Below are 23,458 nucleotides of genomic sequence, written 5' to 3'. Positions count from 1 at the left end.
ATTGGGCCCTACACTTAAAAAATGGCTAAAATGGGGCACCTGGGTGGCTCAGCCAGTTAAGCGTCTGCCTTCGGCTCAGGTCATGATTGTGGGGTTCCGGGATCGAGCCCTTCATCGGGCTCTGCGCTCAGCGGAAAGTCTGCTTCTCCCTCTGCCCCTCCCCACCCCTTGCTTTCTCTCTCTGTCCGTCCCAAATAAATAAATAAAATCTTTTTAAGAAATGGTTAAAATGATCAGTTTAATGTGAAATGTATTTTGCCACAATTTTAAAAATCTGTTTGTATTAAAAACAAAAACCAAAAAAACCCCCCGAAATGTAAAAACCATTCTTAGCTCATGGGTTGCACAGAAATAGACAGTGGGCCAGATTTGTCCCATGGGCTGCAAGTTTGCCACCGTCTGTTGCAGATTGTTCCACTGAAGGAAAAAAGAAAACATGATTTTATCCATTCTATTGTTGATAGGCATTTGGCTATGAACATGGTATGCAGTTCTCACTGCATATTTATTTATTTTGGGGGTGTTATTTTGTTCATGCTTATGTTCCGCACCCCTGCGTGCAAACTCCTATTTCTTTGCCTGTGCCTGGGACAGGGGCTTCTGGAATCATCCCCCAGGACTACCTCCTGGACCAGTCCCAGCCCGGATGTGAGAAGGGTGGACTCTTGAATGGGGAAACTGTAGCCGGGAAGGGGGTGGGCAGAGCTTCCTGCCTCTGGGCCCCTAGAGTCTGCCCTGGGGGCTTCCTCTTGGTCCTGGATGTGGGAGGGGAGGGCCAGGGAGCCAAGACACTCAGCTAAGACAGGAAGCTCCACATTCAGCAGAAGCCTTAAAGAGGGAGATGTGGCAGAGGCATGAAATCAGTGCCCGAGATTTGGCCTGCTGAGTCCGTCCTGAGGGTAAGCGACAGCTGCCCCTGTTCAGCCCAGAACCCCAGCCCGAGGGGGCCTTGGCAAAGCCGGGACGCCAGCCCCGTTCCCCCCAGGGACCCAGAATTCCATATCCCACCTGCTCTGGAGGCTTGACCCTCCCCAGATGAGAAGGGACTGACCCGGCTGTTGGTTCTGTCTTGCAGCACCTGCCGGATGAAGGCTCTTGCCCTCCTCCTCCTCCTTGTCCTGGGGCTGCTGGTGTTTGGCCAGTCTCTGTGTCCAGTGGATGAAGCCATCAATGAGAAGATCCAGGATGGCACCAGATCCTTAAGTGAGGACCCTCACTTGCAACCTCAGCAGGGGCCTCAGAGGCCCCCTCTAATTCCTGACATGGAGCAGCCATCAATTCAGCCCCAACCAGAACCAAACCTCCCGCCCAAACCCAAGCCAACCCCAGCCCCCATCCAGCTCCATCTTTGGCAGAAGCTCCAAATCCTCCTTCCTCCAAAACACCCATCTCAAGACAGAACCTGGGAGGTGATGAGCTTCCCATCTCATGGCTCTCCACCAGGGCCTGGCCCACCTGGGCCTTCCTCAGAAGAGTTTTCTTGACCCCCTGCCTATCTCCAAACCACCAGGGCCAAGGCCACATGAGAACAGGGGCAGCTTGGTCTCACGGCTTCCTTCCCTCCTCCCTCCCGCAGTTGTTGAGACAATGAGGAACTTTGGCCTGAGCTGCCGGAGCGTCACCTCCAGGGGGGACCTGGCCACCTGCCCCGCAGGTGAGTACCGAAGACCTCTTCCAGGCTCTCGCTTCCGTTCCCAGCACCCAGGAACCCCTCCCCCTAAGTCCAGCCTCTATTTCTTGAGTCAACTTCCCCAGGGTCCTGGTCTGCGGCCCCCGCTCCGGGACAGCTTAGGACACTGGAGTCCAGGCCCCCAGCCGCCCACGCAATCCGGCTCCCATTCATTCCCTGGTGTTGGAGCCCCCAGCTTCCCCCCGGACCCTCAGGCCGGTAGCCTCCCGCCCGGGTCCAGACTCCCTCCGCTCCGGCCCGCAGGCTTCGCCGTCACTGCCTGCACTTGTGGCTCCGCCTGTGGCTCGTGGGACGTGCGCGCCGAGACCACATGCCACTGCCAGTGCGCGGGCATGGACTGGACCGGAGCTCGCTGCTGCCGCTTGCAGACCACCGCCTGAGGTCCCCCGCGTCGCGGGGCGGGCTGGGGGGCGTGGCCAGGCCTCGGAGGGGCGGGGTCAGGCCTCTGACGGGGCGTGGCCAGGCCTCGGAGGGGTGGGGCTGGAAATAAACCCTGAGAAGGTGAGGGTCTGGGCGCGGCGCTGTCTTTTGTGGGGGGTGGGGGACTGAACTGGCGTCTCCGAAAAGAGCCGGGCACGCAGACGCTGGAGGGAGGCGGTGGCCGGGGCCGCCCGTGACTTTCCTCTGCCCATCCCTCTCCTCCCACGTTGTGCCTCCCCCCCCCGCCTCCGAGAACAAGACCTCTACTTCCTCTGAGGACACTCACACGCAAGGATCATGACCTCCTTCAGGAGGGGAAGTGTTACCTTTAAGGCCACCTTGACGGTCACCCTCGGGTCTCTGGCCTTCCAGGAAATCGCTGGGTCATTCTGCCCCAGCCCCTACAATGAGGCTTCATTCGGGGTCTGGGTCTGGATAGGACAGGGACCCCCGCCCCCCCTCACTCTGCATACACTTCAGGGCCCCAAGCCTCCAGAAGCCCCAGGGTCAAGGTGGACCCCTGGGTCATCTCTCAGCCCAGAGCCCTGAGCCGAGATCCCTCACTCCCCAACCTCATGGAGCTGCCAGCAGGGCACAGGCAAAGCTGGGTCGTGGACAGGAAGGAATCTTCACAGGAGCAAGCTGAGAACTCTTACCTGAGGCCACGAACCGCAAGTTCACGTTTTCACACGTGCAGCGCAGTTTCGAGTAGTTACAACCTGCAATACACAGAGGCACGTACGCCCTCACGGACACTTGAATATGAAAACGCAGGGCAGGGTACTTGTTCGCCCTTTGGTGTATTCCTGGTGCTCAGAAGAGAGCATGCCACATAGTAGGTGCTCAGGAAATGTCTGCTGAATAAATAACCACATACACACGTGGATACACCATCCAGGTGCACACACACACTACATGTACACACATGGTACACAACCCAGTTACTGTGGTCACACAGGGACACACCATGGCCACAGACACATACATGGGCACAGGAAAGCACCACTGAAACACACAGGCATGGCCATGGAAGGAGGAACATAGACACACAGACGTGTAAACCCTGGACAGAGTCTCTTGCTTCTGACCTCGAGTCCCCATCCCCGCCTGGAAGACATCAGTCCCTGTCTGAATTCTGACCTGAAGACGAGTCACCTGCAACACTTACACAGCTTCCTGGGCGGCACAGATCCAGGTGATTCAGGGTCCAGTTCCCCGGGAATCCTAACCCAGGGGTCTTAAAAATCCAGCCCCTGCGAGATGCAGACACAGATTTCAGAACACTTGGTGCCCAGTCTTGAAAGGGACCCCAGACTCAAATGTCCCAGCCCCAGGAGCACACTGGAGAACAGGTGATGGGGTGTGATCCTGGTTTTCAAGATGTTTTGGACTCTCCTGGAGGGAGGCGGTGGCGGGGGGGGGGGGGGGGGCGCGCCCGTGACTTTCTTCTGCCCATCCCTCTCCTCCCATGTTATGCCCCCATCTCTGCCACCCACCCTCTATGACGGCACAGCCCCCTGTCTGATTCCGGTAGCCATGAGCTGAGATCACAAACTCTCCTCTTGCCCCTGGAGCCCACCCATACCCCAATCCAGAGATTTCCCTCCTAATTCCTCCCTCCTAACCCCACGTGGGTTGGAGGTGGGACCCCATGGGGTTGAGGTGGGACCACTGAGTCAGAAGTGTGTTGAGGAGCAGAGAGGGTGGGTCTAGAACCTTGCCTGTCCCACCCCCTCACTGATGTCCCCAGACTGATTGGAATGCCTGTGTATCTCCAAGTCCCACTCAATTGTCCCCCTATGTGTGGACCCCAAGAAGGTCCTCTTCAGAGTCCTCAATTCCAGCACAGTCATTCTCCTGTCCCAGAGTGCAGACTTGGATAGGCAAGCCCCCTTCTCAAGCCTCCATTTTCTCACTTGCCAACGGCCCAGCCCCCCTGAGGTAGCCAAGAGTCTTCCAGTTGCAAGTGTCGCAAACCCCACTGCAAGTAACTTGAGCAAAAGTAAAAGGAAGTTTCTGGGGGCGCCTGGCTGGCTCAGTCAGTGGGGCATGCAACTCATGATCTCGGGGTGTGAGTTTGAGCCCCATGTTGGGTGTAGAGATGACTTAAAAATAAAATCTTTTAAAAAGAAAAAAAAAAGAGGAAGTTTCTGGATATGTAACTGAGAAGCCCAGGGTTAAAGATCGACTTATTTATTTTAGAGAGAGTGCAGGCGCAGGGGGGCGGGGGGGGGGGGGGGGCGCGGGGGGGGCAGAGGGAGAGGAAGAGAGAGTCTGCACTCAGCACAGAGCCTGATGCAGGGCTCGATCTCACAACTCTGAGATCACGGACCTGAGTCGAAACCAAGAGTCAGACTCTTAACCGACTGCACCGAGAGGCCCAGGGTTAGAACGACAGATTCAGGTTCGGGTGGATCTAGCCCTCAAATGATGTCTCCAGGATCCGACTCCCTCTCAGGTCTGCTTCCTACGCTGGCTTCTCTCTCCAGCAGGTTCTCCCCCATCACAGCTCCAAGCTAACATATTCCCAGTCTGAGAGCCCCAGTGGAGAGAAAAAAAAAGAGGAAATGCCTTTTTTCCTGGTTAATGCCCCAAAAGTCGCAGCCCTGAGTTTCATTGGCTGAATCTGGCTCATGTGCCCACCCCTGTGCCAAATCTTAGACTCTGATTGGGTGGGCCTGGATCATGTACCCACTCTAAACCAATCATTGGTTTATGGTTAGCTGTCCTGGAGACGCATATTCTTTCTTAAAAGAAAATTGAGACTGTTACCCTAAGACATGGGCTGGTCGAGAAGCCTCACAGAGCCCTCTTGAGCCACTGTGATTGCTCGTGGGCCTCCAGTTTCACAACTGCTATTTTGTCCAGAGGGCTGGATGGAGCCTGGTCTTCGCTTCAACCGACCTACAGAAATGTGCGATGCTGTGGCCCCACCCCCTGCACCTGTCCATCACAGCAGAGCCAGCTGCCCATTGGTCTGTCTCCTCTGTGACGGTTACATCAGGAGAGGGTCGAATCTCTCTCAATTGCGGACTTCTTTCTAAAATCAGAGAGGAGTTGGCAGCAAAACACTGTTAAAGCAGTCATCCTTGAGCAGACAAGGTCGGCAATAGTTTAGAAAACAGAGCATTATTCTCATCAAACCTTGGGGGACCATTCCAAAGTTATCTCAAATTTAATCACATATTTAAAAGCTAAAACATAGAAAGTCTTTTTAAAGGGCGCCTGGGTGGCTCAGTCAGTTAAGTGTCTGCCTTCAGCTCAGGTCATGATCCCAGGGTCCTGGGATCCAGCCTGGTAGGGGATCCCCACTGAGCAGGAACCCTGCTTCTTCTCCCTCTGCCACTCCCCCCCATCGTCTCTCGCTTATGCTCTATCTCTCTGTCAAATAAATAAATAAAATCTTTTTTAAAAAGTCTTTTTAATTATCTTTTACTTACTTTTTCCAAAGGGAGAGAACCATAATGGTCTAGACCAGCGCTGTCCAATATGACAGCCACCAAACACTTGAAATGTCCCGTGAGTGTAAATCACGTTTGATTTTTGAAGATTTAGTACCAAAAAAAAAGTAATATATCTCAATTTTTTAGTATCATCTACATGCTGAAGTGATAATTTTGAGGGTATATTATGTTAAATAAGATGCATTATTAAAATTAATTTAGCCTGTCTCTTTTTGTCTTTTGAACGTGGTTGCTAGAAAATTTTAAATTAAAGATGTGGTTTACATTATATTTCTACCAGAAGGCACTGTTCTAAACTTAAAGAGAGAATTCCCTACAAACTTTGTCTCGTTTTTATCTCCAGTTTTCAAGGTCACAGACACAAAGAGAGCTTGAAGACATCTAGACAAAGAGCAGACATGTGAATGCATGAATATGGATATTTCTCTGGGGCAAACACGTGTAGAAGCCTGCCAATGGGCAAGCCATGTGAATATGTGAGCAGATGTATCACGGTTTTCGGGAGTGTGCATGAGTGTGGGTAGGTGAGCAGATGCGTGGGTGAGAGTGTTTCCAAGTGTTTCTCTGTCTGGGGACCCAGGGAGAGGGGACACCATGTCCAGCGTTAGGTCAAGGCGTGCATCTGGCTCTGTCTCAGATATGGGTGGAGCTCAAGTGATTGGTCCCCTTGCCTCACATCCGTTCCCTTTCCTCCACGGGGCCTTGAAGAAGTAGAATTTCTTGGGGTGGAGCTGAGGGGTAGGACTGGGGCAGGGGGTAGGAAGATGTGGGAGACCTAGGAATCCTGCCTCCAAGCCCAGATACCTCAAACCTAAAGGGTGGGAGTCCCAGGGGCCTAGATTCTCTCCTGAGAGGGGCAGGGGACAATGTTCATTTGGGTAGACACATACATAGCTTGTGTCCTTTTGTGTCCATTTGTGACCATCCTTTAGAGTTTTTAAAATTTAATTATATTGAGTATAACTGACTTACAACATTGTGTAGGTTAGAGGTACACAGGTGTGGATTTGATACATTTGTATATTGCAACATGATGACCACCATAGAATTAGCCAACAGTTCTGTTGCTGGTTCCTGATCATGCTGTTTCCTGTCTCTGGGTCTATGGGCTTCTCTGCTTGGCCCTCCATGAGACCTCTGGTCTCCTAAGACCCTCTTGATCTGGGGGAGGGGGGGGCGGTGAGGATGCCCCAGGGCTGGAGGGTCCCGGGTCACTGAAAAGAGGAGACTGATCTCTCCTCCCCCTACCCCCAACCCAGAGATTTCCTCATTTGCCATGACACCTTCCGGTGGGTGGGGATGTGTGTGGGCAAACTGGCAGACTGGGAACCATGGAGTCTGAGGAAATCTACACAAAGCAGGAGGTCAAGATGCAGACAGCAGCTTTCAAAGACAAGAAACAGAGGGCCCCAGCCGATAAGGAAGGTCAGGCACCTCGGGGTGGGGAGGGGAGAGGTCAGCTGGGAGAGATTGGGATGGGAGAGATAAGGGGCTGAAAGTGGGGTCACAGGGCTCCTTCCCCTACCCCAAAATGTATGTGTGCATGTGTATCCCCCAAACGCTCACGCACGCCCTCTCCACCTAACCAAGAAGCAGATCTTGTTTTCCCCATTCCTTATCTTTTATCCCCAGAAATTTGTTGTGTGCTGGGGTTTGGTGAGCCAAGATCTCTGAGCCCCCTTCCTACCCCTACCGCCGCCCCAGAGCTCCAGGCAGGTTTCCACTCTCACTGACCCACCCACAGGTGCAGATAACCCTGACTATGAGAATATCACCTTGACCTTCAGAAACCAGGACAAGCTGAAGGGCAGCCATTCACCCCTCAAGAATCAGGGCAAGCAGCCATCTGCCAGCGCACACTGCACAGCCTTGGGAGGGGCCCATGGTAGGGCATCACGGGAACCAGGAGCACCATGTGGAGGTCGGGGGTCAGTGGTGTGGGGCGTGGTGTCATCAGGGCTTGTGTGTTACAGTCGGTGGGGGGGGGTTAGTTTCACAGGTGGGGTTGATGATGTCGGTGGTGCTGGTGTTGGTGGAAGTGTTGGTGAAAGTTTGGGTGATGGTGATGGTGGAGAGGTGACCATGTAGTGGATCAGGAAGGAACCACCTAGACAGCGCCGATGACGGTGCTGATGAGACCTGTTGCTGGGGACAATGCTGACAATGGTAGGCACTGATGTTGATGGGTGTTGGTGACAGCTACTGTTGACGTTGTGAGTGCTGGCAAAGGGGATGGTAAGGGCAGCATGATGATGACAGCATTAGGGACAACTGCTGGTGGCTCTGGTCAGTGGGCATGTTGGTGGTCACAGCGGCTATGGTATTGGGAAGAGCAGGTGCAGGTGACAGAGTTTCTGATGATGTTAGAGTCAGTACTGATGGTTTGGGTGGTGGTGTTGGGCCCTGGAGGTCACCTGTCTTGCCTCTACCCCAGTCCCAACCCTGTCTAGGCCACCCTCAGAATCTGCCCAGGTTCCCCGTTGTCTGCACAGAGCCCTCATGATCCTGTACACCCTCCTCGCCCTGTCCTGCATCATCCTCTTGGCCTTGGTCTTGGCAAAGAGTGAGTAGGGTTTTTCGTTTCAGGGTTTTTGTTGTTGTTGTTGTTTTGTTTTTTGTTTTTTTGGTGGGGGGCTGGGGCAGTGTGGAGGGGGTCCTCAGGAGGTGCGCGGCCCAGTGTTTCCACCCTGTCTCCCTTCTCCCTCGTTCCTCTCCCTTCCCCCACCCTTGTTCCCAGGCCTACAGAACTGGGGGCACCTCAAGGCTTTTCCTGCCTCCCCTGCCCCTCCTCCTGAACAGATTCTGAGATGTCCCAGGAGTTGCTGGTCTTGAAAAGGGAGCTCTGGAACGGTGAGGGTGGGACCTGGGGGAGGCCCAAGGGGTCGGGGTGGGGGTAAGGAGAGCAGCAGTGATACAGACATGCCCACTTCATGCCTCAGTCTCCGAATCGGTGCGAGAGTGTCAGGAGGAACAGAATCAGGGCTGGAGCTCCGTCCGGCGGCTCATCATGGAGGCCAAGCAGGGCATTAACGTGGTCAAGAGAGATGTCCAGTCCGAGAGTGATAAAATGACGACGTTATTAAGAGGTGCCGTCGCAGACCTTCACTGGGTGGAATTCATCTCATGCTGGGTGCTGGGGAATTGGGGGGAGGGGACAGCAGGGGTCCCATTCTCCCAGCGCACAGGGGGGTTTGGAGGCATGATGGATGTCACCCTCTGAGTCACTCAGGGGATATTTAAATGCTGCTGGGAACACCAGGTACACGGGCTCCGCAGCACCCCAGGCTGGGGGTTGGGCAGGGAGGAGGCTTCCAATAAACATGGGGGCCTTGTGTGAGACCCCACACCAGATTTCTCCTGTCCTCCTGCCCCCAGACATGAACCAGGTCAAGAACAAGTTACAGGAAATCTCCAAGGCACTGGAGATGAAGCCAAGCTCATGTAAGTTGGGACTGGGGAGGTGGATGAGGTGGGAGCCACAGACGTGGCCCCAGTTTCCCTCCTGGGGGAGGGATCTGCCTGACCTTGGGTCTCCATCCTACCCAGAAACCTCAACAAATGAGAAGACATCAAAGACGCAGCTGCACCTCCCAGTGAAGCTGGCCACATGTGTGATCATGGTGTGTTGTGAGCATGATGCATGACACAGTGGGTGGCTGTGTCAGCAAGGACCCCAAAAGTGTGTCAGTGTGAGTGTGGGTGTGGGCAACACGGGTAGCACTGTGAGCGCGCGTGAGTGTCCTGCGGTACGTTGTGTATAAGTGTGTCACGGTGGCGCTGTGCGTGGGGCACCCCGTGTATCACTATAATTGTGGCTGTTGCAGTGTGTGCCCTGTGCCGATGTGAGTGTGACTGATTATGCAACCGAGGGGGTTCGGAGCGTGTACCCATGTATGTTCCTTTGTTTCTGCACTCACGGTTTGTGATTTGTGACAATAAAGGCCTATGCAAAAGAATGTGGCTTTTAGATCTCATACTGGGAGCACCTGGGGGGCTCTGGGGACCTGGTGGGGGAGGGTCTGGCAAATGTTGGGAGATGGGGAAAGGCACACAGTGAGCCCATGGACATGATACCAGGAGCCCTGGGACACGAGGTTGTGTGGGAATGAATGCCCCGAGTTGGTCTTTGTGTGTCCATGAACGTGTACCCAGGGAGTAACCCAGTCTCTGTGCCCAAGAGTGTGTGCCTGAGATGGACGGTGTCTCCCTGTGTGCAGGTGGGCCCACAGATATGTCTGAGCCCTTAAGCAGGTACCCCCGGGCGTAACTGTGCTCCTGAGTGTATATGTCCACTGAGCATGCGGCCGTGAGTGCACATGCCCTTAAGTGCCCTAGGCCCCTGGTTCATGGATGCATGTCCCCCCCCCTTTTTTTTTAAGATTTTATTTATTTTTTGACAGAGAGAGAGACAGTGAGAGAGGGAACACAAGCAGGGAGAGTGGGAGAGGGAGAAGCAGGCTTCCTGACGAGCAGGGAGCCCGATGCGGGGCTCGATCCCAGGACCCTGGGATCATGACCTGAGCCGAAGGCAGACGCTTAACGACTGAGCCACCCAGGCGCCCCAGATGCATGTCCCTTAAGAGAACATGTACCTGAGTAAACGCACGTGTCCCTAAGACAAGACAATGTGTGTTTAAGGCACAGGTGTGCCTCCAGGACAAACAGACATGTGTGCCCCTCACACAGACACGTGGGCCCATCGTCAAATGTGTGCCCCCGACTGGTGACCATCCGCGCTACCGTTTGCCTGAGAGCGAGCCAACCCAAGCGAGCCCGGCCCCGGGCCCCAGGGCCACACCCCTCTCCCCAGGGCCACACCCCTCTTTCGGGCGCCCGGGACACGCGCGCCCCCTGGCGGCCGCTCTCTGGAATCTCCGCCAGCGCGCGCGCCCCGCCCACGAGCCCGTACCGCCGCAGCGCCTGCGCACTCACGGCCTTTTACGGCGCCGTAAAGCAACTCGGCCAAACCGACGGCCGTAGTACGCTGGTGAGACCCCACCCGCCCGCGACCCCTATCCGCGCCGGGTCTTGCCCGCTCCGGGACCCCCAGCCTCCCGCGCGCCTGGGGATCCTGGGCTGCGGTCTCGGCGTCCGCGATCCCGGGTCCGTCCGCTTCGGCCCACGCAAAGGGCCCGTGAGGAGGGTGGGTCCCTCCCCGGCCCCTCTGTCGGGTCCACGCTGGCTCGGGGGTCTCGGGGCTCCGGCCTTTCCGCGGCTTAGCTTACTGGCTCCCATCGCAGCCCGGTGTGTGTGGGGGGCAACCCTCCCCCTCCCATCTCGCGCGCTGGGCCCTCCCCGTGTAGACGGATGCGCACCTGGGCGGCGTCTTGGAGCCCCTGGACTCCCCCCCGCGCTGGTCTTCCCATTCCCCACGCAGATCTCGTTGGGGGCAGCCCCAGCATCCCCAGACCCCTCCGGCCTCTTACCCCTTCCTGCTCAGTGGCAACGGGGTTCTCAGCTCCTTCTCCCGACTCCACCCTTGGCAGCGGCTTCACACAAGCGTGGGCGAGGGTCGGCGCGGGGGAAGAGAGGGGCACTCCCATCCGCTCCTTCCCACCGTCACCGCAGGTCAGCGTCGTGGCGGTCTCAGTGCTTGGTGCACTAGGATGGGAGGATCACAGCGCCCCTCCTGGCCCCCCCAAACCCCGGGTCTCACAGTCCGCCTCCTCCACTTTATCTCCCACTGTCCCGCTACCTTTCTGGAGGGCACGGAGGTGGAGGGGTTCCCAACGCCTTCTCTGCGGCCGCCTCCAGTCTTCCTTACAAACGAAGGCCCATCCGCATCTTCAAGGAGGCGTGCTTCGTGCGTGCCAGATGGGCGCTGTCAGAGCCTTCCTCCTGGCTTGTCCCGTGTCTGTCGTCTGTCCGTCCCCCACGCCCCACACCCTCCAGGCTGTTGCTCTTGACACGCCCCACTCCCCTCTCTGGTTTCTTTGGCTTTCCGCAGGGGAGAGGCGGGCAAATTCTCTTCATTTGCAGGAAGTCAGCGCTGTCGCTTCTGGAGGCTTGCGGGGGACGGTGCCCGAGAGACCTCTGACGGCCCCCCCATCCCTGCCCCCTCCCCCATGCACTAGTTCTCTAGTTGCTCCCACAGGTGGCAGAGGGGGCACGAAGGTGCTTTTCACGTGGGATCGGTCACCTGGAACTCGAAGGTTGGGATGGTTTCTGGTCCCGCCTTCTGGTCTCCCTCTCGTGTCCTCTAACCCCCCGCCCCCAACCCTCTCCCCGCCAAAGGGGTAAAGCTACTTTCCCCATTTCCGTTTACTGGAGGAGGCGTGCTTTACGTGCAGGTGGATGCCCCCTTTCCTTCCTTTCCTTCCTCTCTTCTCTTCCTACATGGGAGGTCAGCAGCGGACGACACAAAACGGGTGGAGGGGGGCAGTGCTCCTCCACGATCTCCGTCCCCTGACACGCGGTTCCTTGGGTCCCAGCAGGGCGGCGGCAGCATGGAGGCGCGCTTCACGCGCGGGAAGTCGGCGCTGCTGGAGCGCGCGCTGGCGCGGCCCCGCACCGAGGTGAGCCTGAGCGCCTTCGCGCTGCTCTTCTCCGAGCTGGTGCAGCACTGCCAGAGCCGGGTCTTCTCGGTGGCCGAGCTGCAGGCGCGCCTGGCCGCCCTGGGCCGCCAGGTGGGCGCGCGCGTTCTCGACGCGCTGGTGGCTCGCGAAAAGGGTGCCCGGCGCGAAACCAAGGTGCTGGGTGCCCTGCTCTTCGTCAAGGGCGCGGTGTGGAAGGCGCTGTTCGGCAAGGAGGCCGACAAGCTGGAGCAGGCCAACGATGACGCCCGCACCTTCTACATCATAGAGCGGGAGCCGCTCATCAACACCTACATCTCGGTGCCCAAGGAGAACAGCACACTGAACTGCGCCAGCTTCACCGCGGGCATCGTGGAGGCCGTGCTCACACACAGCGGCTTCCCCGCCAAGGTCACGGCGCACTGGCACAAGGGCACCACGCTCATGATCAAGTTTGAGGAGGCGGTCATAGCCCGAGACCGGGCCCTGGAGGGCCGCTGACCCCCGCGGGAGATAAAGAATGCAGAGAGTCGCCCCCTTCCCAAGTGTGTCTTGTGTCTTGTGTGGGGGGCCTCACAGATCCACCCGACGCCTCGACCCAGGTGCCTGCCTCAGGCTGGTGAGGGAGGCCAAGACCCAAGCATGTTTATAATACAGTGGCGAGGTGGGGGTGGGCCAGGTTCCCCCAGCCAGCCCGCGCTTACAGATGGGGCTGGGTGGGAGGCCGGGGGCAGTGTGGGGGGCAGTCTGCAGAAGGAGTTGCGGTGTTGGCTGGAGGTGGGAGAATGCTGCTACTCTCTGGAATCACAATTAGAGGCCAGGGTGGAGAGCTGGGGGGGGGGGGGGGGCATCAGGCTAAGAGAGCCTCATTTAGACCAGAGGCTGGCTTTTTTCTGTAAAGTCCCAGATAGTAGTTTCTGCCTAGCACTCTCTGTCCAGCTACCCTGCGGTGTAGACAGCAGTAGGCCAAGGAGTGGGTGTGGCTGTGTGCCTAGAAAGCAGGCAGAGGGTGGTGGCTGACGCCTGCGTTAGACCCTTGCTGCTCAAAGTGCATCCCACCATGGGAGCATCTGCATGTCCTGGGAGCTGGTCAAAGTGCAGACCCTCAGGCCCACCTCATGCCTGCCAGCTGCGGGTCTGCATCTTAGCAAGATCCCCAGGGGAGTCCTGTGTACCTTATTTTGAGAAGCAGTGCTCTAGGACACAGAGTAGGTTGCAACTGGGGTGGCTGGACCCCACCCCCAGAGTTTCAGATTCTGCAGACCTGGGCCGGCTGAGGATCTGCATTTCTAACAAGTTCCCAGGAACTGCTTATGCTCCAGGGGCCACACTTGGAGAGAACTCTGCCTCCAGAGACCGGGGGAAATGGGTGGGCTCACTTCAGAATCATCTGGGTGCCTACAATATTTTGAAGGTGATATCGATGATCTATGAACACATTTATGTTCCTTGCTTATTTATTTTTAAATTTTTATTTTTTAAAAGATTTTATATTTATTAGGGAGAGAGAGAGCTTGCGCACGAGCACGATTAGGGGCAGAGGGAGAGGGAGAAGCAGACTCCCCACTGAGCGGGGAGCCCAACGTGGGGCTTGATCCCAGGACCAGAGATCATGACCTGAGCCAAAGGCAGATCTTTGACTGAGCCACCCAGGCGCCTCTATTTTATTTTTTTTAATTTTTATTAAGATTTATTTGAGAGAACGCATGAGTGCACAAGCAGGGGGAGCAGCAGGCCGAGGGAGAAGCAAGCTCCCCGCTAAGCAGGGAGCCCCATGAGGGGCTCGATCCCGGGACCCCGGGATGATGACCTGAACCGAAGGCAGACGCTTAACTGACTGAGCCACCCAGGCGTCCCTTTATTTTATTTTTAAAGATTTTATTTTTAAGTAATCACCCAACAGGGGGCTCAAACTCAACAACCCTGATCAGGATTAAGAGCCGGCATGCTCTACCGACCCGGCCAGCCAGGTGCTCTTGTGTGTTTCTTGTTTAAAAAGTAAAATCTGGGGGTGCCTGGGTGGCTTGGTCATTAAGCATCTGCCTTTGGCTCAGGTCAGGATCCCAGGGTCCTGGGATCGAGCCCCGCGTCAGGCTCCCCGCTCAGCGGGAAGCCTGCTTCTCCCTCTCCCACTCCTCCTGCTTGTGTTCCCTCTCTCACTGTGTCTCTCTCTGTCAAATAAATAAATAAAATCTTAGAAAAATAAAAATAAAAAGTAAAATCTGACCCTTAAGGCAGCCGCTCCTTTCCCTTTGGCCCACCGCCCTCCCTGAGTTCCTGGTCACTCCTCCTCCCCAAGGTAAATCCTGCCAGATTTTTTTTTGGTGGGGAGGGGACTTGTTCAAATTTTCCTTTCTTCCTTCTCCCAGACTTGAATTTCTTTTTTCTTTAAAAAAAAAATTTTTTTTTTAAAGATTTTGTTTATTTATTTGACAAGACACAGCGAGAGAGGGAACACAAGCAGGGGGAGCGGGAGAGGGAAAAGCAGGCTTCCTGCTGAGCGGGGAGCCCGATGCGGGGCTCGATCCAAGGCAGACGCTTAACGACTGAGCCACCCAGGCCCCCCCTCCCAGACTTGAATTTCAAGTCTGATGTGAAAGAGAACTTCAGGTGCCCTCGGCTGGGTCCCCTCACAGTTTACGGAGGGTTTAGGGGTGGGGTGGATGCAGCTTCTCAGTTGCTTTTTGGGATGCCTTGTGGAGGTCGGCATGAGGTGGGGAGAGCCCGGGTGCCAAGTCTGATAAGGGGGCGGTTATTCCAGCAAGGGGTGGGGTAGGCTTCAGCACCCAGCAAAGGACATGAGCATCCACAGCCTAGATGGAACTATTGAGCACCTACCATGTGTAGCACCGGAGATGGTCTTGGGCAGGAAATAGCTGTGGGGGGGGGGGGGAAGGGGCCCCAAGGGGGCTGGGGGAGGGGGTGATCAGGGTGGTGGTCTGAATCGGGTGAGGGGGCCGTGTGTAGGAGGCCAACCAGGATTTGAGGTTTGGAGTCCAGGAGGGCGGTCCTCGCAGGGATGGAAGGTGCAGGGTTGGAGGAGTGAGCCGGGGCATGCTGGGAAGCCAGGGGGAAGTGCAGGAGTCTGGGTTTAGCCTCCTGAGGTGCCCCCCAGAGCCCCTGGAGAGTGGCTTCTAGGCCCTGCTGGGTGAGGGGCAGATTGCAGAAGCAAGGGGCAGGGGGCAGGAATGGGCCAGCCAGCCCTATCCAGGGGCCCAGCAGTGAAGGATGCAGGAGAGAAAGAGTGGGAGGGGAAGAGAGGGGCTGTTCCCCTAGGGAGGGATGCTGGAGAGCTTGTAGGCTGGGAGAGGGCCCAGGGTCTGTTTCTCCCTGCTGAGGGTGAATAGGGACTTGTGGACAAGGGAGTTGTGAACAATCTATAGGATGGGGGGGAGGTAAGAACAGATCGGGCAGGTTTCCCATTGAAGTGGCTCTGACAGGATGCTTTGGGCTGCAGATACAGTCTCTACTGAAGCCCCAGATTGGGGGGGGGGGGGGTGGGGGGGGGGGGGGGGGGAGCGGAGTAAGGAAGAGGAAGGAACCCAACACCAGTCCTTGGTGAACCAGGCAGGCGTGATGCTTCCCCTCATTTAATAGACCACGAAGCAGGTTCTGAGAGAAGAGGTCATTTGCCCATGGACACACATTCATTTTTCCACAGATATTTATTGAACACTTACTATGGGTCAGGTGCTGGGGTCACAGCTGAGAACAAAACAAAAGCCCCTGCTCTCCTGAAGGTCACATTCAAGCCCGGGGGGGATGAGAACACACAGATCAGTGAGGGACACATTTTCTTGGAAGGGGAAGACTTTGTGGTGAGAAAGTAGGGTGAGATAAAAGGGATCTGGAGTCAGGGGTGTCATTTTAAATGGGAGGGAGGGGGAGCCCAGGATAGCCCTCACTGAGGAGCAAGTTGGGGGGGGGGGATGTGCAAAGGCCCTGAGGGAGGGGTGAGCCTCCATGTGTAAGGGCCAGTGCGGAGGCTGGTGTGGGTGCTGGGGTTGGGGGAGGTGAAGCTGGGGAGACAAGGCAAGCTGCAGGGATTCTGCAATCACAAAGCACCCTGTAAGACTTTGGGTTTTGTTTTTTGTTTATTTTTCTCAGAGCCAGAAGGAAACTTCTGGAAGGTATGGGGCAGTGAAGAAGGAGATTGAGGCAAGCTAGGATGAGGGCTACACCAAAGCGGTTGCTGGAGGTGGTGAGAAGTGGGCAGATTCTGCACATGGATTTCCCTGAGGATTCGGGGGTGAGGGGCAGTGAGGGAAACAGGTGCTGAGTGTGACCCCAACGTTGGCCTGAGTGGCAGAGTGGGGTCCCCTTTGGAGAGCTCAGGTAGGCAGTTATGCACTGGCCTGGAGTTCCAAGGGGGATCTGGAGGAGGCAGAAATCGGGTGAGCAGTGGGTAGACAACAGGTGACCTAGAGCTAGCTCTAGCCCTGGCCCTTCCTGGCCCCAGGACCCCTGGGTGCCCCTGGAACGCCCTCCCCAGCCCCCTTGGCCCGGACCCTGGCTCCCAGGTCCCGGGTGGTCCAGTATGGGCCTCTCCTCATGGATTCCCCTCCAGGGCGCCTGAGAACCACGTGAGCAGACTGATTCTTCCTTTTTTAGGCTAGGAATTGGGGGTGAGGTGGGCGGGCGAGGAGTTTAACGCGGTGTGTCCTGCGATCCTGGCCTGCCCCCCTCCTCAGCCTCTGGTGCAGGGACTGACCCTGGCCAAGCCTGGGGCTGGTGCCACCTACGCCTCCCGAAACCTGTGCCGGGGTGGGGCCAGCACCTTTGGACTGGGTGAGCAGGCCACCCTTGGGCCTGCCGGCATTTGCTGAGGGCCTTCTGTGTACCAGGCCCCAGGGGTGGGGTGGGGGTATGGTCTCCTCCTGACTCCAGCAGATGGTGGGTGGGCCTGACAGAGGAAGCACACGGGGCCCTGAGGCAGCCGCCACTGCTCTGAGGTGGTCCTCTGAGCACTTGAAGGCAGGGACGTGGGGACAGCCAGCTGGGCTGAGGAGCAAGGGACAGATCCTCTGGGGGGTTGGCAGGAGCCCGGGGGTGGGTCAAAAGCCCTTCTTCCGATTGGGCAGGAGAAAATGTGGGCGGGCCCTTAGCCACAAATTGTTGAGGATCCTCAGAGCCCGGCTGTGGGCGTGGCTGTTCCAGTGTCTGGGGCAGGGGAGCGACGCAGGGGTGCACCTCGCAGGTGGGCTGGGGACTGTCAGGGTCTGGGTCTCGGAGCACGTCCCAGTGAACCCCGGGGGGACCGAGGTGGCGGGTGGGCGGTCAGCACGTGGCCAGCTGGTCACACACCCAGCCGTCCAGCCGGCTGCCGCAGAAGGCATCGTTCCACTCTCCGGAGCCCTGCATCATCACGCAGTCCTCACCCTGGCCCCCATTGTTGGGCTCCCCCGGTCGCCAGTTGCTGAAGCAGAAGGGTCAGAGAATGGAGGAGGGGGAAGGAGCCCTACTGCCTTCAGCCTAGACACATCCGTCAGAGTCTGGGCCCTGCCCACCCCATCCCTGCAGCCCAGGAGTACCCCCCCCCCACATCCCCTCACCTCCACCTGGGTCTGCCCCCCAAGCCGGTCATTGCAGAGAGGCACACCCCCTCTCTGAGTCGGGGCCTCACCCCCCCCAACATTCCCCCTCCTTACCTATAGTTCAGGGGGCCCTGGTCCATCCAGATAAACTCCCCCTCTCTGTCCAGGTCCCGGAGGCCAATCCAGGTGCCCTTCCTGTTGGCATGTCTGGCCAGGAAGTCCTGGGGAGCAGGACAGGACTGGAAGGGCTGGGGAGTTGTGCCCGGGTCCCTCCCACCGTGCAAGAGGTCGAGGTGGGGATCCACACCCCCCTGCCCACCGAGCCCAGGCCCACCTGCTCCTCTTGGCTGTGGATGCTGACCAGCCGCCCTTGCAGTTTGTCGCAGGCAAACCGGGCCTGGATCCACTTCTTGGAGCCCTCACCGAAGTAGTAGCACTTCCTCTGGAAGTTGACCCACTTCTCGGGGCACGTGTTACACAGGGAGCCTGGGGTGGAGGAGAGGCTCAGGGGGGCAGCTGTGGTGGGCACCGTGGCGGGCGCTATGGCTGACGCCGTGGCTGGCACCGTGGCGGATGCCGTGGCTGGCACCGTGGTGGACGGTGTAGCTGGCACTGTGGCGGGCACCGTGGCAGGCGCCGTGGCTGGCACCGTGGCGGATGCCGTGGCTGGCACCGTGGTGGACGGTGTAGCTGGCACTGTGATGGGCACCGTGGCGGGTGCTGTGGCTGGCACTGTGGTGGATGCCGTGGCTGGCACCGTGGTGGACGATGTAGCTGGCACTGTGGCGGGCACTGTGGCAGGTGCCGTGGCTGGCACCGTGGTGGATGCCGTGGCTGGCACCATGGTGGATGCTGTGGCGGGCACCGTGGCTGGCACCGGGGTGGATGCCGTGGCTGGCACTGTGGTGGACGCCATGGCTGGTGCTGTGGCTGGCACCGTGGGTATGATAGGCAGAGTGGGTGGCAGCATCTCTCCTGGAGTCACCCCTGGGGTCCGGGCTGAAAGCAGACCCACCCCAGAGCCTAACAAGGTCTTGCAGGCTGCCTTCTCCGGAGCTGTGACGCCGACGTGCTCCCCGGCAGGAGCAGCTCAACAGGCAGCACCATCACCACGAAGACCCCCACCGGAGCAGAGTGCCTGCCACGGACCCCCAACATCAAGGCCAGCAGCACCTCAGCCTCCGGCAGCACCATCCCCACAAAGAGACCCACAGTCAGCAGCGGACCAGTCACCATCGGCATCCCCACGGCATCCGCTCCATGGCCAGCGGCACCTCAGCCACCAGGTGTGGTCTGTGAGCACCGCAAACACCTTCACGGTCAGAAGCACCTCAACCGCCAACCACCTTCGTCACCACCATCATCACCGGAGGGACCCAGGATTGCCGGCAACCTCTCTCTGCTGCTGCCCCCACGGCCAGCGCCGCTGCCGACGTGGTGGGGCCAAGACTGCAGCATTGCTTTCCCCGTGTCTTGTCCCCACCATCGGCTCCGATAACAGCCCTGGTCACCCTTGCTACCAGCACCCCCAAGGCCAGACTCTAGCCACGTGTGGGGAAACGGAGATGATTTTTGTCTAGTTGGAGGGATTGATCGGGAGAGCTCATGGAGGGCTGGGTCCGCCTGGCCTCGACCTTGGGCCACCTTGGTCTCTGTCTCCTCTTGCGCCCACCCCGAGGACGCTCTCAGTCACTGTCGCCACCACCCAGCACTCCCAGGTGTGAGGTTAAACCCACTGCTACCGGGCGGACTCGCTCTTGATTTAAAATAGATTCTCTTGGACTGATGCTCAGAGAGGGCTCCATAGGTTTCGGGGGAGTTTTTAAGGGGCCTGGGGTCCACAGCCTCCGTGAGGAGCAAAGCTGGATGTGTTTCTCACACACGAACCAGTGACCCGTACGTGGCCCTTGGTGCAGGGGGGTGGGGCACATTAAAACAGGAAGAGAGTATCTCTGGGCACTTGAAGACAATTTTGAAGGGTAGGGCGCCTGGGTGGCTCAGTCAGTTGGATGTCCTACTCTTGATTTCTGCTCAGGTCAGGATCTCAGGGTCATGAGATCGAGCCCCGCATGAGCACAGAGCCTGCTTGTCCCTCTCCCTCTGCTCCTTCCCCCTGCTCATGCTCTCGTTCTCTCTCTCTCTCTCTCAAATAAATAAAGAAAAAAAATCTTTGGTGCGGGGGAAGAAAACTTTGAGGAAAGTGCCCTGGCTGAGTGTTGCGTAGTCATCGAGAGACAGCCCTGCAGCTGCGCTCAGACCCCAGGCCACCCCAGGGACTGGGTAGGAATTGGAAGGTCATCCATCAGAGCGAATGTGGTCCAGAGCCCTCCCCAGAGGGACCACAAGCCAGTTTCTTGTTGAGATTCCCACAGCCACACAGTGTCCCAGGGGACTGCACTCCTTCACACCAAGCACAGAGCCTTCCTCTTTTCTTTGCCAATTGGGGCAGCTGGGGCTTCCCAGAGGTGGAAAACCAAAAATCAAGGGTGAGGGTGAGGGTGGGGGAGGACATCAGGGCAGTAACACCCAGGTTCCTATCCCAGGTTAAAGGTGCACTGATTGAATGTCTGCTCTTCCTGCAGCCTGCTGCGCGGCCCCCCTGACACTCATGACCGCCAGCATCACCCCCATCGCTGCAGAGGTGACCCCCTTTGTCCCCCCTGGCTGGGGCAGTCTTCTGGGAGGGCCGTGGCTGAGGGCATCGTGCTGATGACTCTCTGCTGAACCACAATGGGCAGAGGAGAGAGAGACAAAGAGAACCCAGAGATGGCAAAACAATGCTTTTACCTGGAGGAGGAAAAAAGTGTTCGAGCGCCCCCCCCCCCCCCCCCCCCGCTCCAGGTCCGTAGAGGGAAGAAGCTGGACTCAGAAAGAAACTCTTGTGTGTCCCCCACGGACCCTGCCACACGCATAAGCACACACCCATCCACGTTGTCACGTGCACACGTCTACCACACATTCAAATGCACATCACCACACACCTGTGTTGTCCCACACATGTCCCAACACACCAACTCACCGTTGGACCTGTGTAGCTCTATCCACAGCTTCATCACCTCCTCCTGGAGCCTTTCCAGTGAATGTAAGGCTGTGTGTCTCTCATTCAAGCCTTGGGTGATTGGGTGGGGGACAGTGGTCAGAGACAAACTTGCAGCGCCCCCCCACCCCCCCCCCCATCCCCTCCCAAGGCTCACTCAGGGACTTGAGGTTGCTCAGGTCCGAACGAAGTCCATCCAGGCTCCAGGAGAGCTCAGAGTCTGATGGGGGTGGGCTGGTGTGAGGGTTGGGAGTCCAGAGCCCCCAGTCACTGGTCCCTCCCAGCTCTAGGACTCCCCCCCACTCCCAATTTCTCACCCTGAGCTTTCATTCTCTTCTGTTCAGCTTGGATTTCCTCCATATTCTGTGACACCTGGGCAGCTGGTTGCAGGGAGGGGGCTCAGTGGTAAGCCAGTCCTCAGGGCCCTCCCCAGTCTCCCCCCCCCCCCCCCCCCCTGTCTTCAGGGTCACCTGCTCATTTTGTAGTTCACAGGTGGTCTAGTGCACTGTGCCCACAAGTTAATCCAGGTTTCCCCACCCCCACCCCTCCCCTCCTCCTAGACCTGAGCTGACATCCCTCACCCTGGGCTTTCTGGGCCATCTGGTCCCCGTTGTGTCTTTCCAAGTCCTTGGCAACCCGAGAGACTGGGGTGGCAGGAGAGAAGATGTGTCTTCAGGAGCCAGGAAGGCAGGTTCCTGAATCGCTCCCCTCCCCCTCCCCCGGCCCCAAGTGCAGGACCCCCTCACATGGTCACAGGGCCTGAAGCTTTCCGTTTTTCATTTTTGCGGCAAGAGTACTCAGGAAAATGCAGGCCAGAATAGAATGAACACCTGTCCCTCCCCCACCCAGAAGGAAACGTAAATGCAACAGGCGTTTCTTGAAAGCTCACTGGACGAGGGTCTAAGTGCTTCACAGGCTTAGCTTGTTTCTGCCTCGATAGCCCTGAAATGATGCCCATTTTGCAGGTGAGGGAACTGAGGCCTGGAGCAATTACGTAGCATTCCATCAGGCACTTCTCAGCGCCCCCTCCCCTCCAAGAGTCTCTGGGTTTTCACCCCCAGGGGAGGGGGAAATGCAGGCTGACCCTCAGTTCCGGGGTGGGGGCGGGGGGGGGACACTGGAGCCCAGCCCTTCTCCCATGTCCCACAGTGGTCAGTGGCAGAAGCAGGACAAGAAACCCCCTCCCCCACCTCGGCCCCTCCATACCGTTCCGGGCAGCGGTTACTTCTAGCTGTTTCAGATTCTGCACAGTGTCCCAGCCTGGGGAGGAGAGAAGAGGAGGGGAGAAGACGGGTTTCCAGGTACGCCCCCCCCCAGCCCACCTGTCAGCTGGGGTTGGAGGCCTTGGGCATACTGTGTGGGAGGTGTGGGAAGGGCGGGAGCCAGGGGTCCTGGACGGGGCGGGGAGCTCTCAAGCGTGGGCAGAAGGGGCTTGGGAGGGGGCCGGTGAGGACAAGGCGGGAGACACGGTGGGAAAATTGGACTCCAAGGAGTGTGTTGGGCTCCCCGGGGTCGGAAAGTGGGCTTCTGGGAGGGAATCCCCGCATGGGGCCGGGGGTATCCTCACGCCAGAAGAGAAGCAGGGTCAGCAGCCCGGCCCACAGCAGGATGGTCGCCAGCCCCACCAGAACCAGCTGCACCCCCTTCCCACAGCATCGCCGCCGTCTGGAAAACCCTGGGAACTCTGCTGGGTCTGGGGAGAGCACCAGAGGGGGAAGGTTGAGACTGGGCTTCAACTGCCTGTCTCCCCATCACCCAGAGCCCCTAAGTCCCGGGAGCCTGTCCAGAGCCCACACTAACGCAGTGGTCTCAGGGGACCCCCCGCCTCCTCTGCATGCCTTCCCTGCTGTCTGTCGTACCCACCAGTGAGCACCCACCCCCGGACTTTGTCCCTCTCTGCATGCGTGCCTCTCTGACTCTGTCCCTCCCGCCGTCCAGCCCCACGTCGGCCACTCCTTCTGCCCACGCCCCAGCGGTCAGCAAGCCTGACTGGGGGCCAGGTCACTGTCCAGAAAGATGCGCCCAGGACCAGGAGCTGAGACCCTTCCTCCACGGCCCCTCATCAGATGGCCAACCCCCACCCAGCTCTCACCCGTGATCCTCTTCCCTTTTATGGGTTCAGTTACCCCCTCACACGCCCATGCTCGATCTCCAGCCTCATGCCCAGAAAGCTGGGTCTTCCCTCACCTTGGACCCCCAGCCCTCACCGTGGGCCTGGCCCAAACTCAGCACATCGGCTTTCAGTTCTTCCTCAATATCCGAGCTCTTCCCCAGCCTTTTCCCTGGATGTCAGACCCCCCGGGGGCCTCACCCCAATCCCTACCTTGTGGCCCCACCGTGGGTCCGGGCCCCCTCCCCTCATCCTGGCTGTGAGGATTCATCACGCTGAATTCCCCCTGTTCTGAGTCCCCGTTCTACTTGGCTTCCAATTCTATCCGGCTCCCAGCACCCCAGCTGAAGTGGGGTTTTTTGTTGGAGGGCGTTGAGTCAGGGAAGGGAGGGTTCTGTGGCTTCCCTCTCCTTCCTGGCTCTGTGCCCAGAAGGCCAGTCAGGGCTCACCTCCCCCTGGCCCCTGGCTGGGCCTTCTTCCCAGAGAGAGACCCAGGAGCCCCTCTCCTCTCCTGGGTAAAAGGTAGGAGGCCAGGTGCTTGGTTTTGCCAGTGTCAGCACCAGAGACTCCTCTCACCTGAGTACGAATGCTCTTCCATGGCAGTCTTGCTTGGATTCTCCCAGTGACAGGCTGCTCACCACCAGACAAAGCAGTCTACTTAACAGGTAATAGCTCCGGCCGAGATCTGGGT

At 58.0% G+C, this 23,458-nt stretch overlaps 4 protein-coding genes and 1 long non-coding RNA gene across 11 annotated transcripts; 3 read left to right on the top strand and 2 right to left on the bottom strand.

Moving 5' to 3' along the window:
- Positions 1–265: 265 nt before the first annotated feature.
- Positions 266–3,468, bottom strand: LOC116625910. Its single transcript, XR_004298136.1, has 5 exons — positions 3,279–3,468; positions 2,767–2,829; positions 2,437–2,511; positions 1,009–1,145; positions 266–417 (listed from the first exon to the last, which is right to left on the bottom strand). It is a non-coding gene; the product is annotated as an uncharacterized LOC116625910 (long non-coding RNA).
- RETN (resistin) lies at positions 755–2,237 on the top strand. Of its 2 annotated transcripts, XM_032394869.1 has the most exons (5): positions 755–899; positions 1,076–1,203; positions 1,577–1,654; positions 1,934–2,112; positions 2,156–2,237. In XM_032394869.1, the coding sequence occupies exons 2-4, from the start codon at positions 1,086–1,088 to the stop codon at positions 2,068–2,070; spliced, it is 333 nt and encodes a 110-aa protein (XP_032250760.1). In that variant the 5' UTR covers positions 755–899; positions 1,076–1,085; the 3' UTR covers positions 2,071–2,112; positions 2,156–2,237. The 2 variants fall into 2 exon arrangements, with proteins under 2 accessions (XP_032250760.1, XP_032250759.1); XM_032394868.1 differs by having other exon boundaries at positions 756–899; positions 1,934–2,190.
- Positions 3,469–6,570: 3,102 nt separating the features above from the next.
- On the top strand, positions 6,571–9,522 carry MCEMP1 (mast cell expressed membrane protein 1). Its single transcript, XM_032394582.1, has 7 exons — positions 6,571–6,999; positions 7,319–7,502; positions 7,965–8,137; positions 8,374–8,424; positions 8,514–8,660; positions 8,950–9,015; positions 9,121–9,522. Coding segments are annotated over exons 1-7 (717 nt in total). The 5' UTR covers positions 6,571–6,905; the 3' UTR covers positions 9,123–9,522.
- Positions 9,523–10,472: 950 nt separating this feature from the next.
- Positions 10,473–12,712, top strand: TRAPPC5 (trafficking protein particle complex 5). 6 transcript variants are annotated; one of them, XM_032394865.1, is made up of 3 exons: positions 10,514–10,561; positions 11,554–11,726; positions 12,009–12,711. In XM_032394865.1, exon 3 carries the CDS (start codon positions 12,021–12,023, stop codon positions 12,585–12,587), a length of 567 nt encoding a protein of 188 aa, XP_032250756.1. In that variant the 5' UTR covers positions 10,514–10,561; positions 11,554–11,726; positions 12,009–12,020; the 3' UTR covers positions 12,588–12,711. The 6 variants fall into 6 exon arrangements, with proteins under 6 accessions (XP_032250752.1, XP_032250753.1, XP_032250756.1 ...); XM_032394863.1 differs by having other exon boundaries at positions 12,006–12,711; XM_032394861.1 differs by lacking the exon at positions 11,554–11,726 and having other exon boundaries at positions 10,473–10,561; positions 12,006–12,709.
- Positions 12,713–17,363: 4,651 nt separating this feature from the next.
- FCER2 (Fc fragment of IgE receptor II) lies at positions 17,364–23,365 on the bottom strand. Its single transcript, XM_032394580.1, has 10 exons — positions 23,344–23,365; positions 22,225–22,341; positions 21,848–21,917; positions 21,239–21,327; positions 20,975–21,037; positions 20,815–20,877; positions 20,640–20,729; positions 17,955–18,106; positions 17,735–17,841; positions 17,364–17,502 (listed from the first exon to the last, which is right to left on the bottom strand). Exons 1-10 carry the CDS (start codon positions 23,363–23,365, stop codon positions 17,364–17,366), a joined length of 912 nt encoding a protein of 303 aa, XP_032250471.1.
- Between the last annotated feature and the right edge of the window lie 93 nt (positions 23,366–23,458).

This window comes from Phoca vitulina, unplaced genomic scaffold (genome assembly GCF_004348235.1).
Source record: "Phoca vitulina isolate PV1807 unplaced genomic scaffold, GSC_HSeal_1.0 scaffold81, whole genome shotgun sequence".
NCBI lineage: Eukaryota > Metazoa > Chordata > Mammalia > Carnivora > Phocidae > Phoca > Phoca vitulina.
This window is presented reverse-complemented; position numbering and strand designations above follow the sequence as displayed.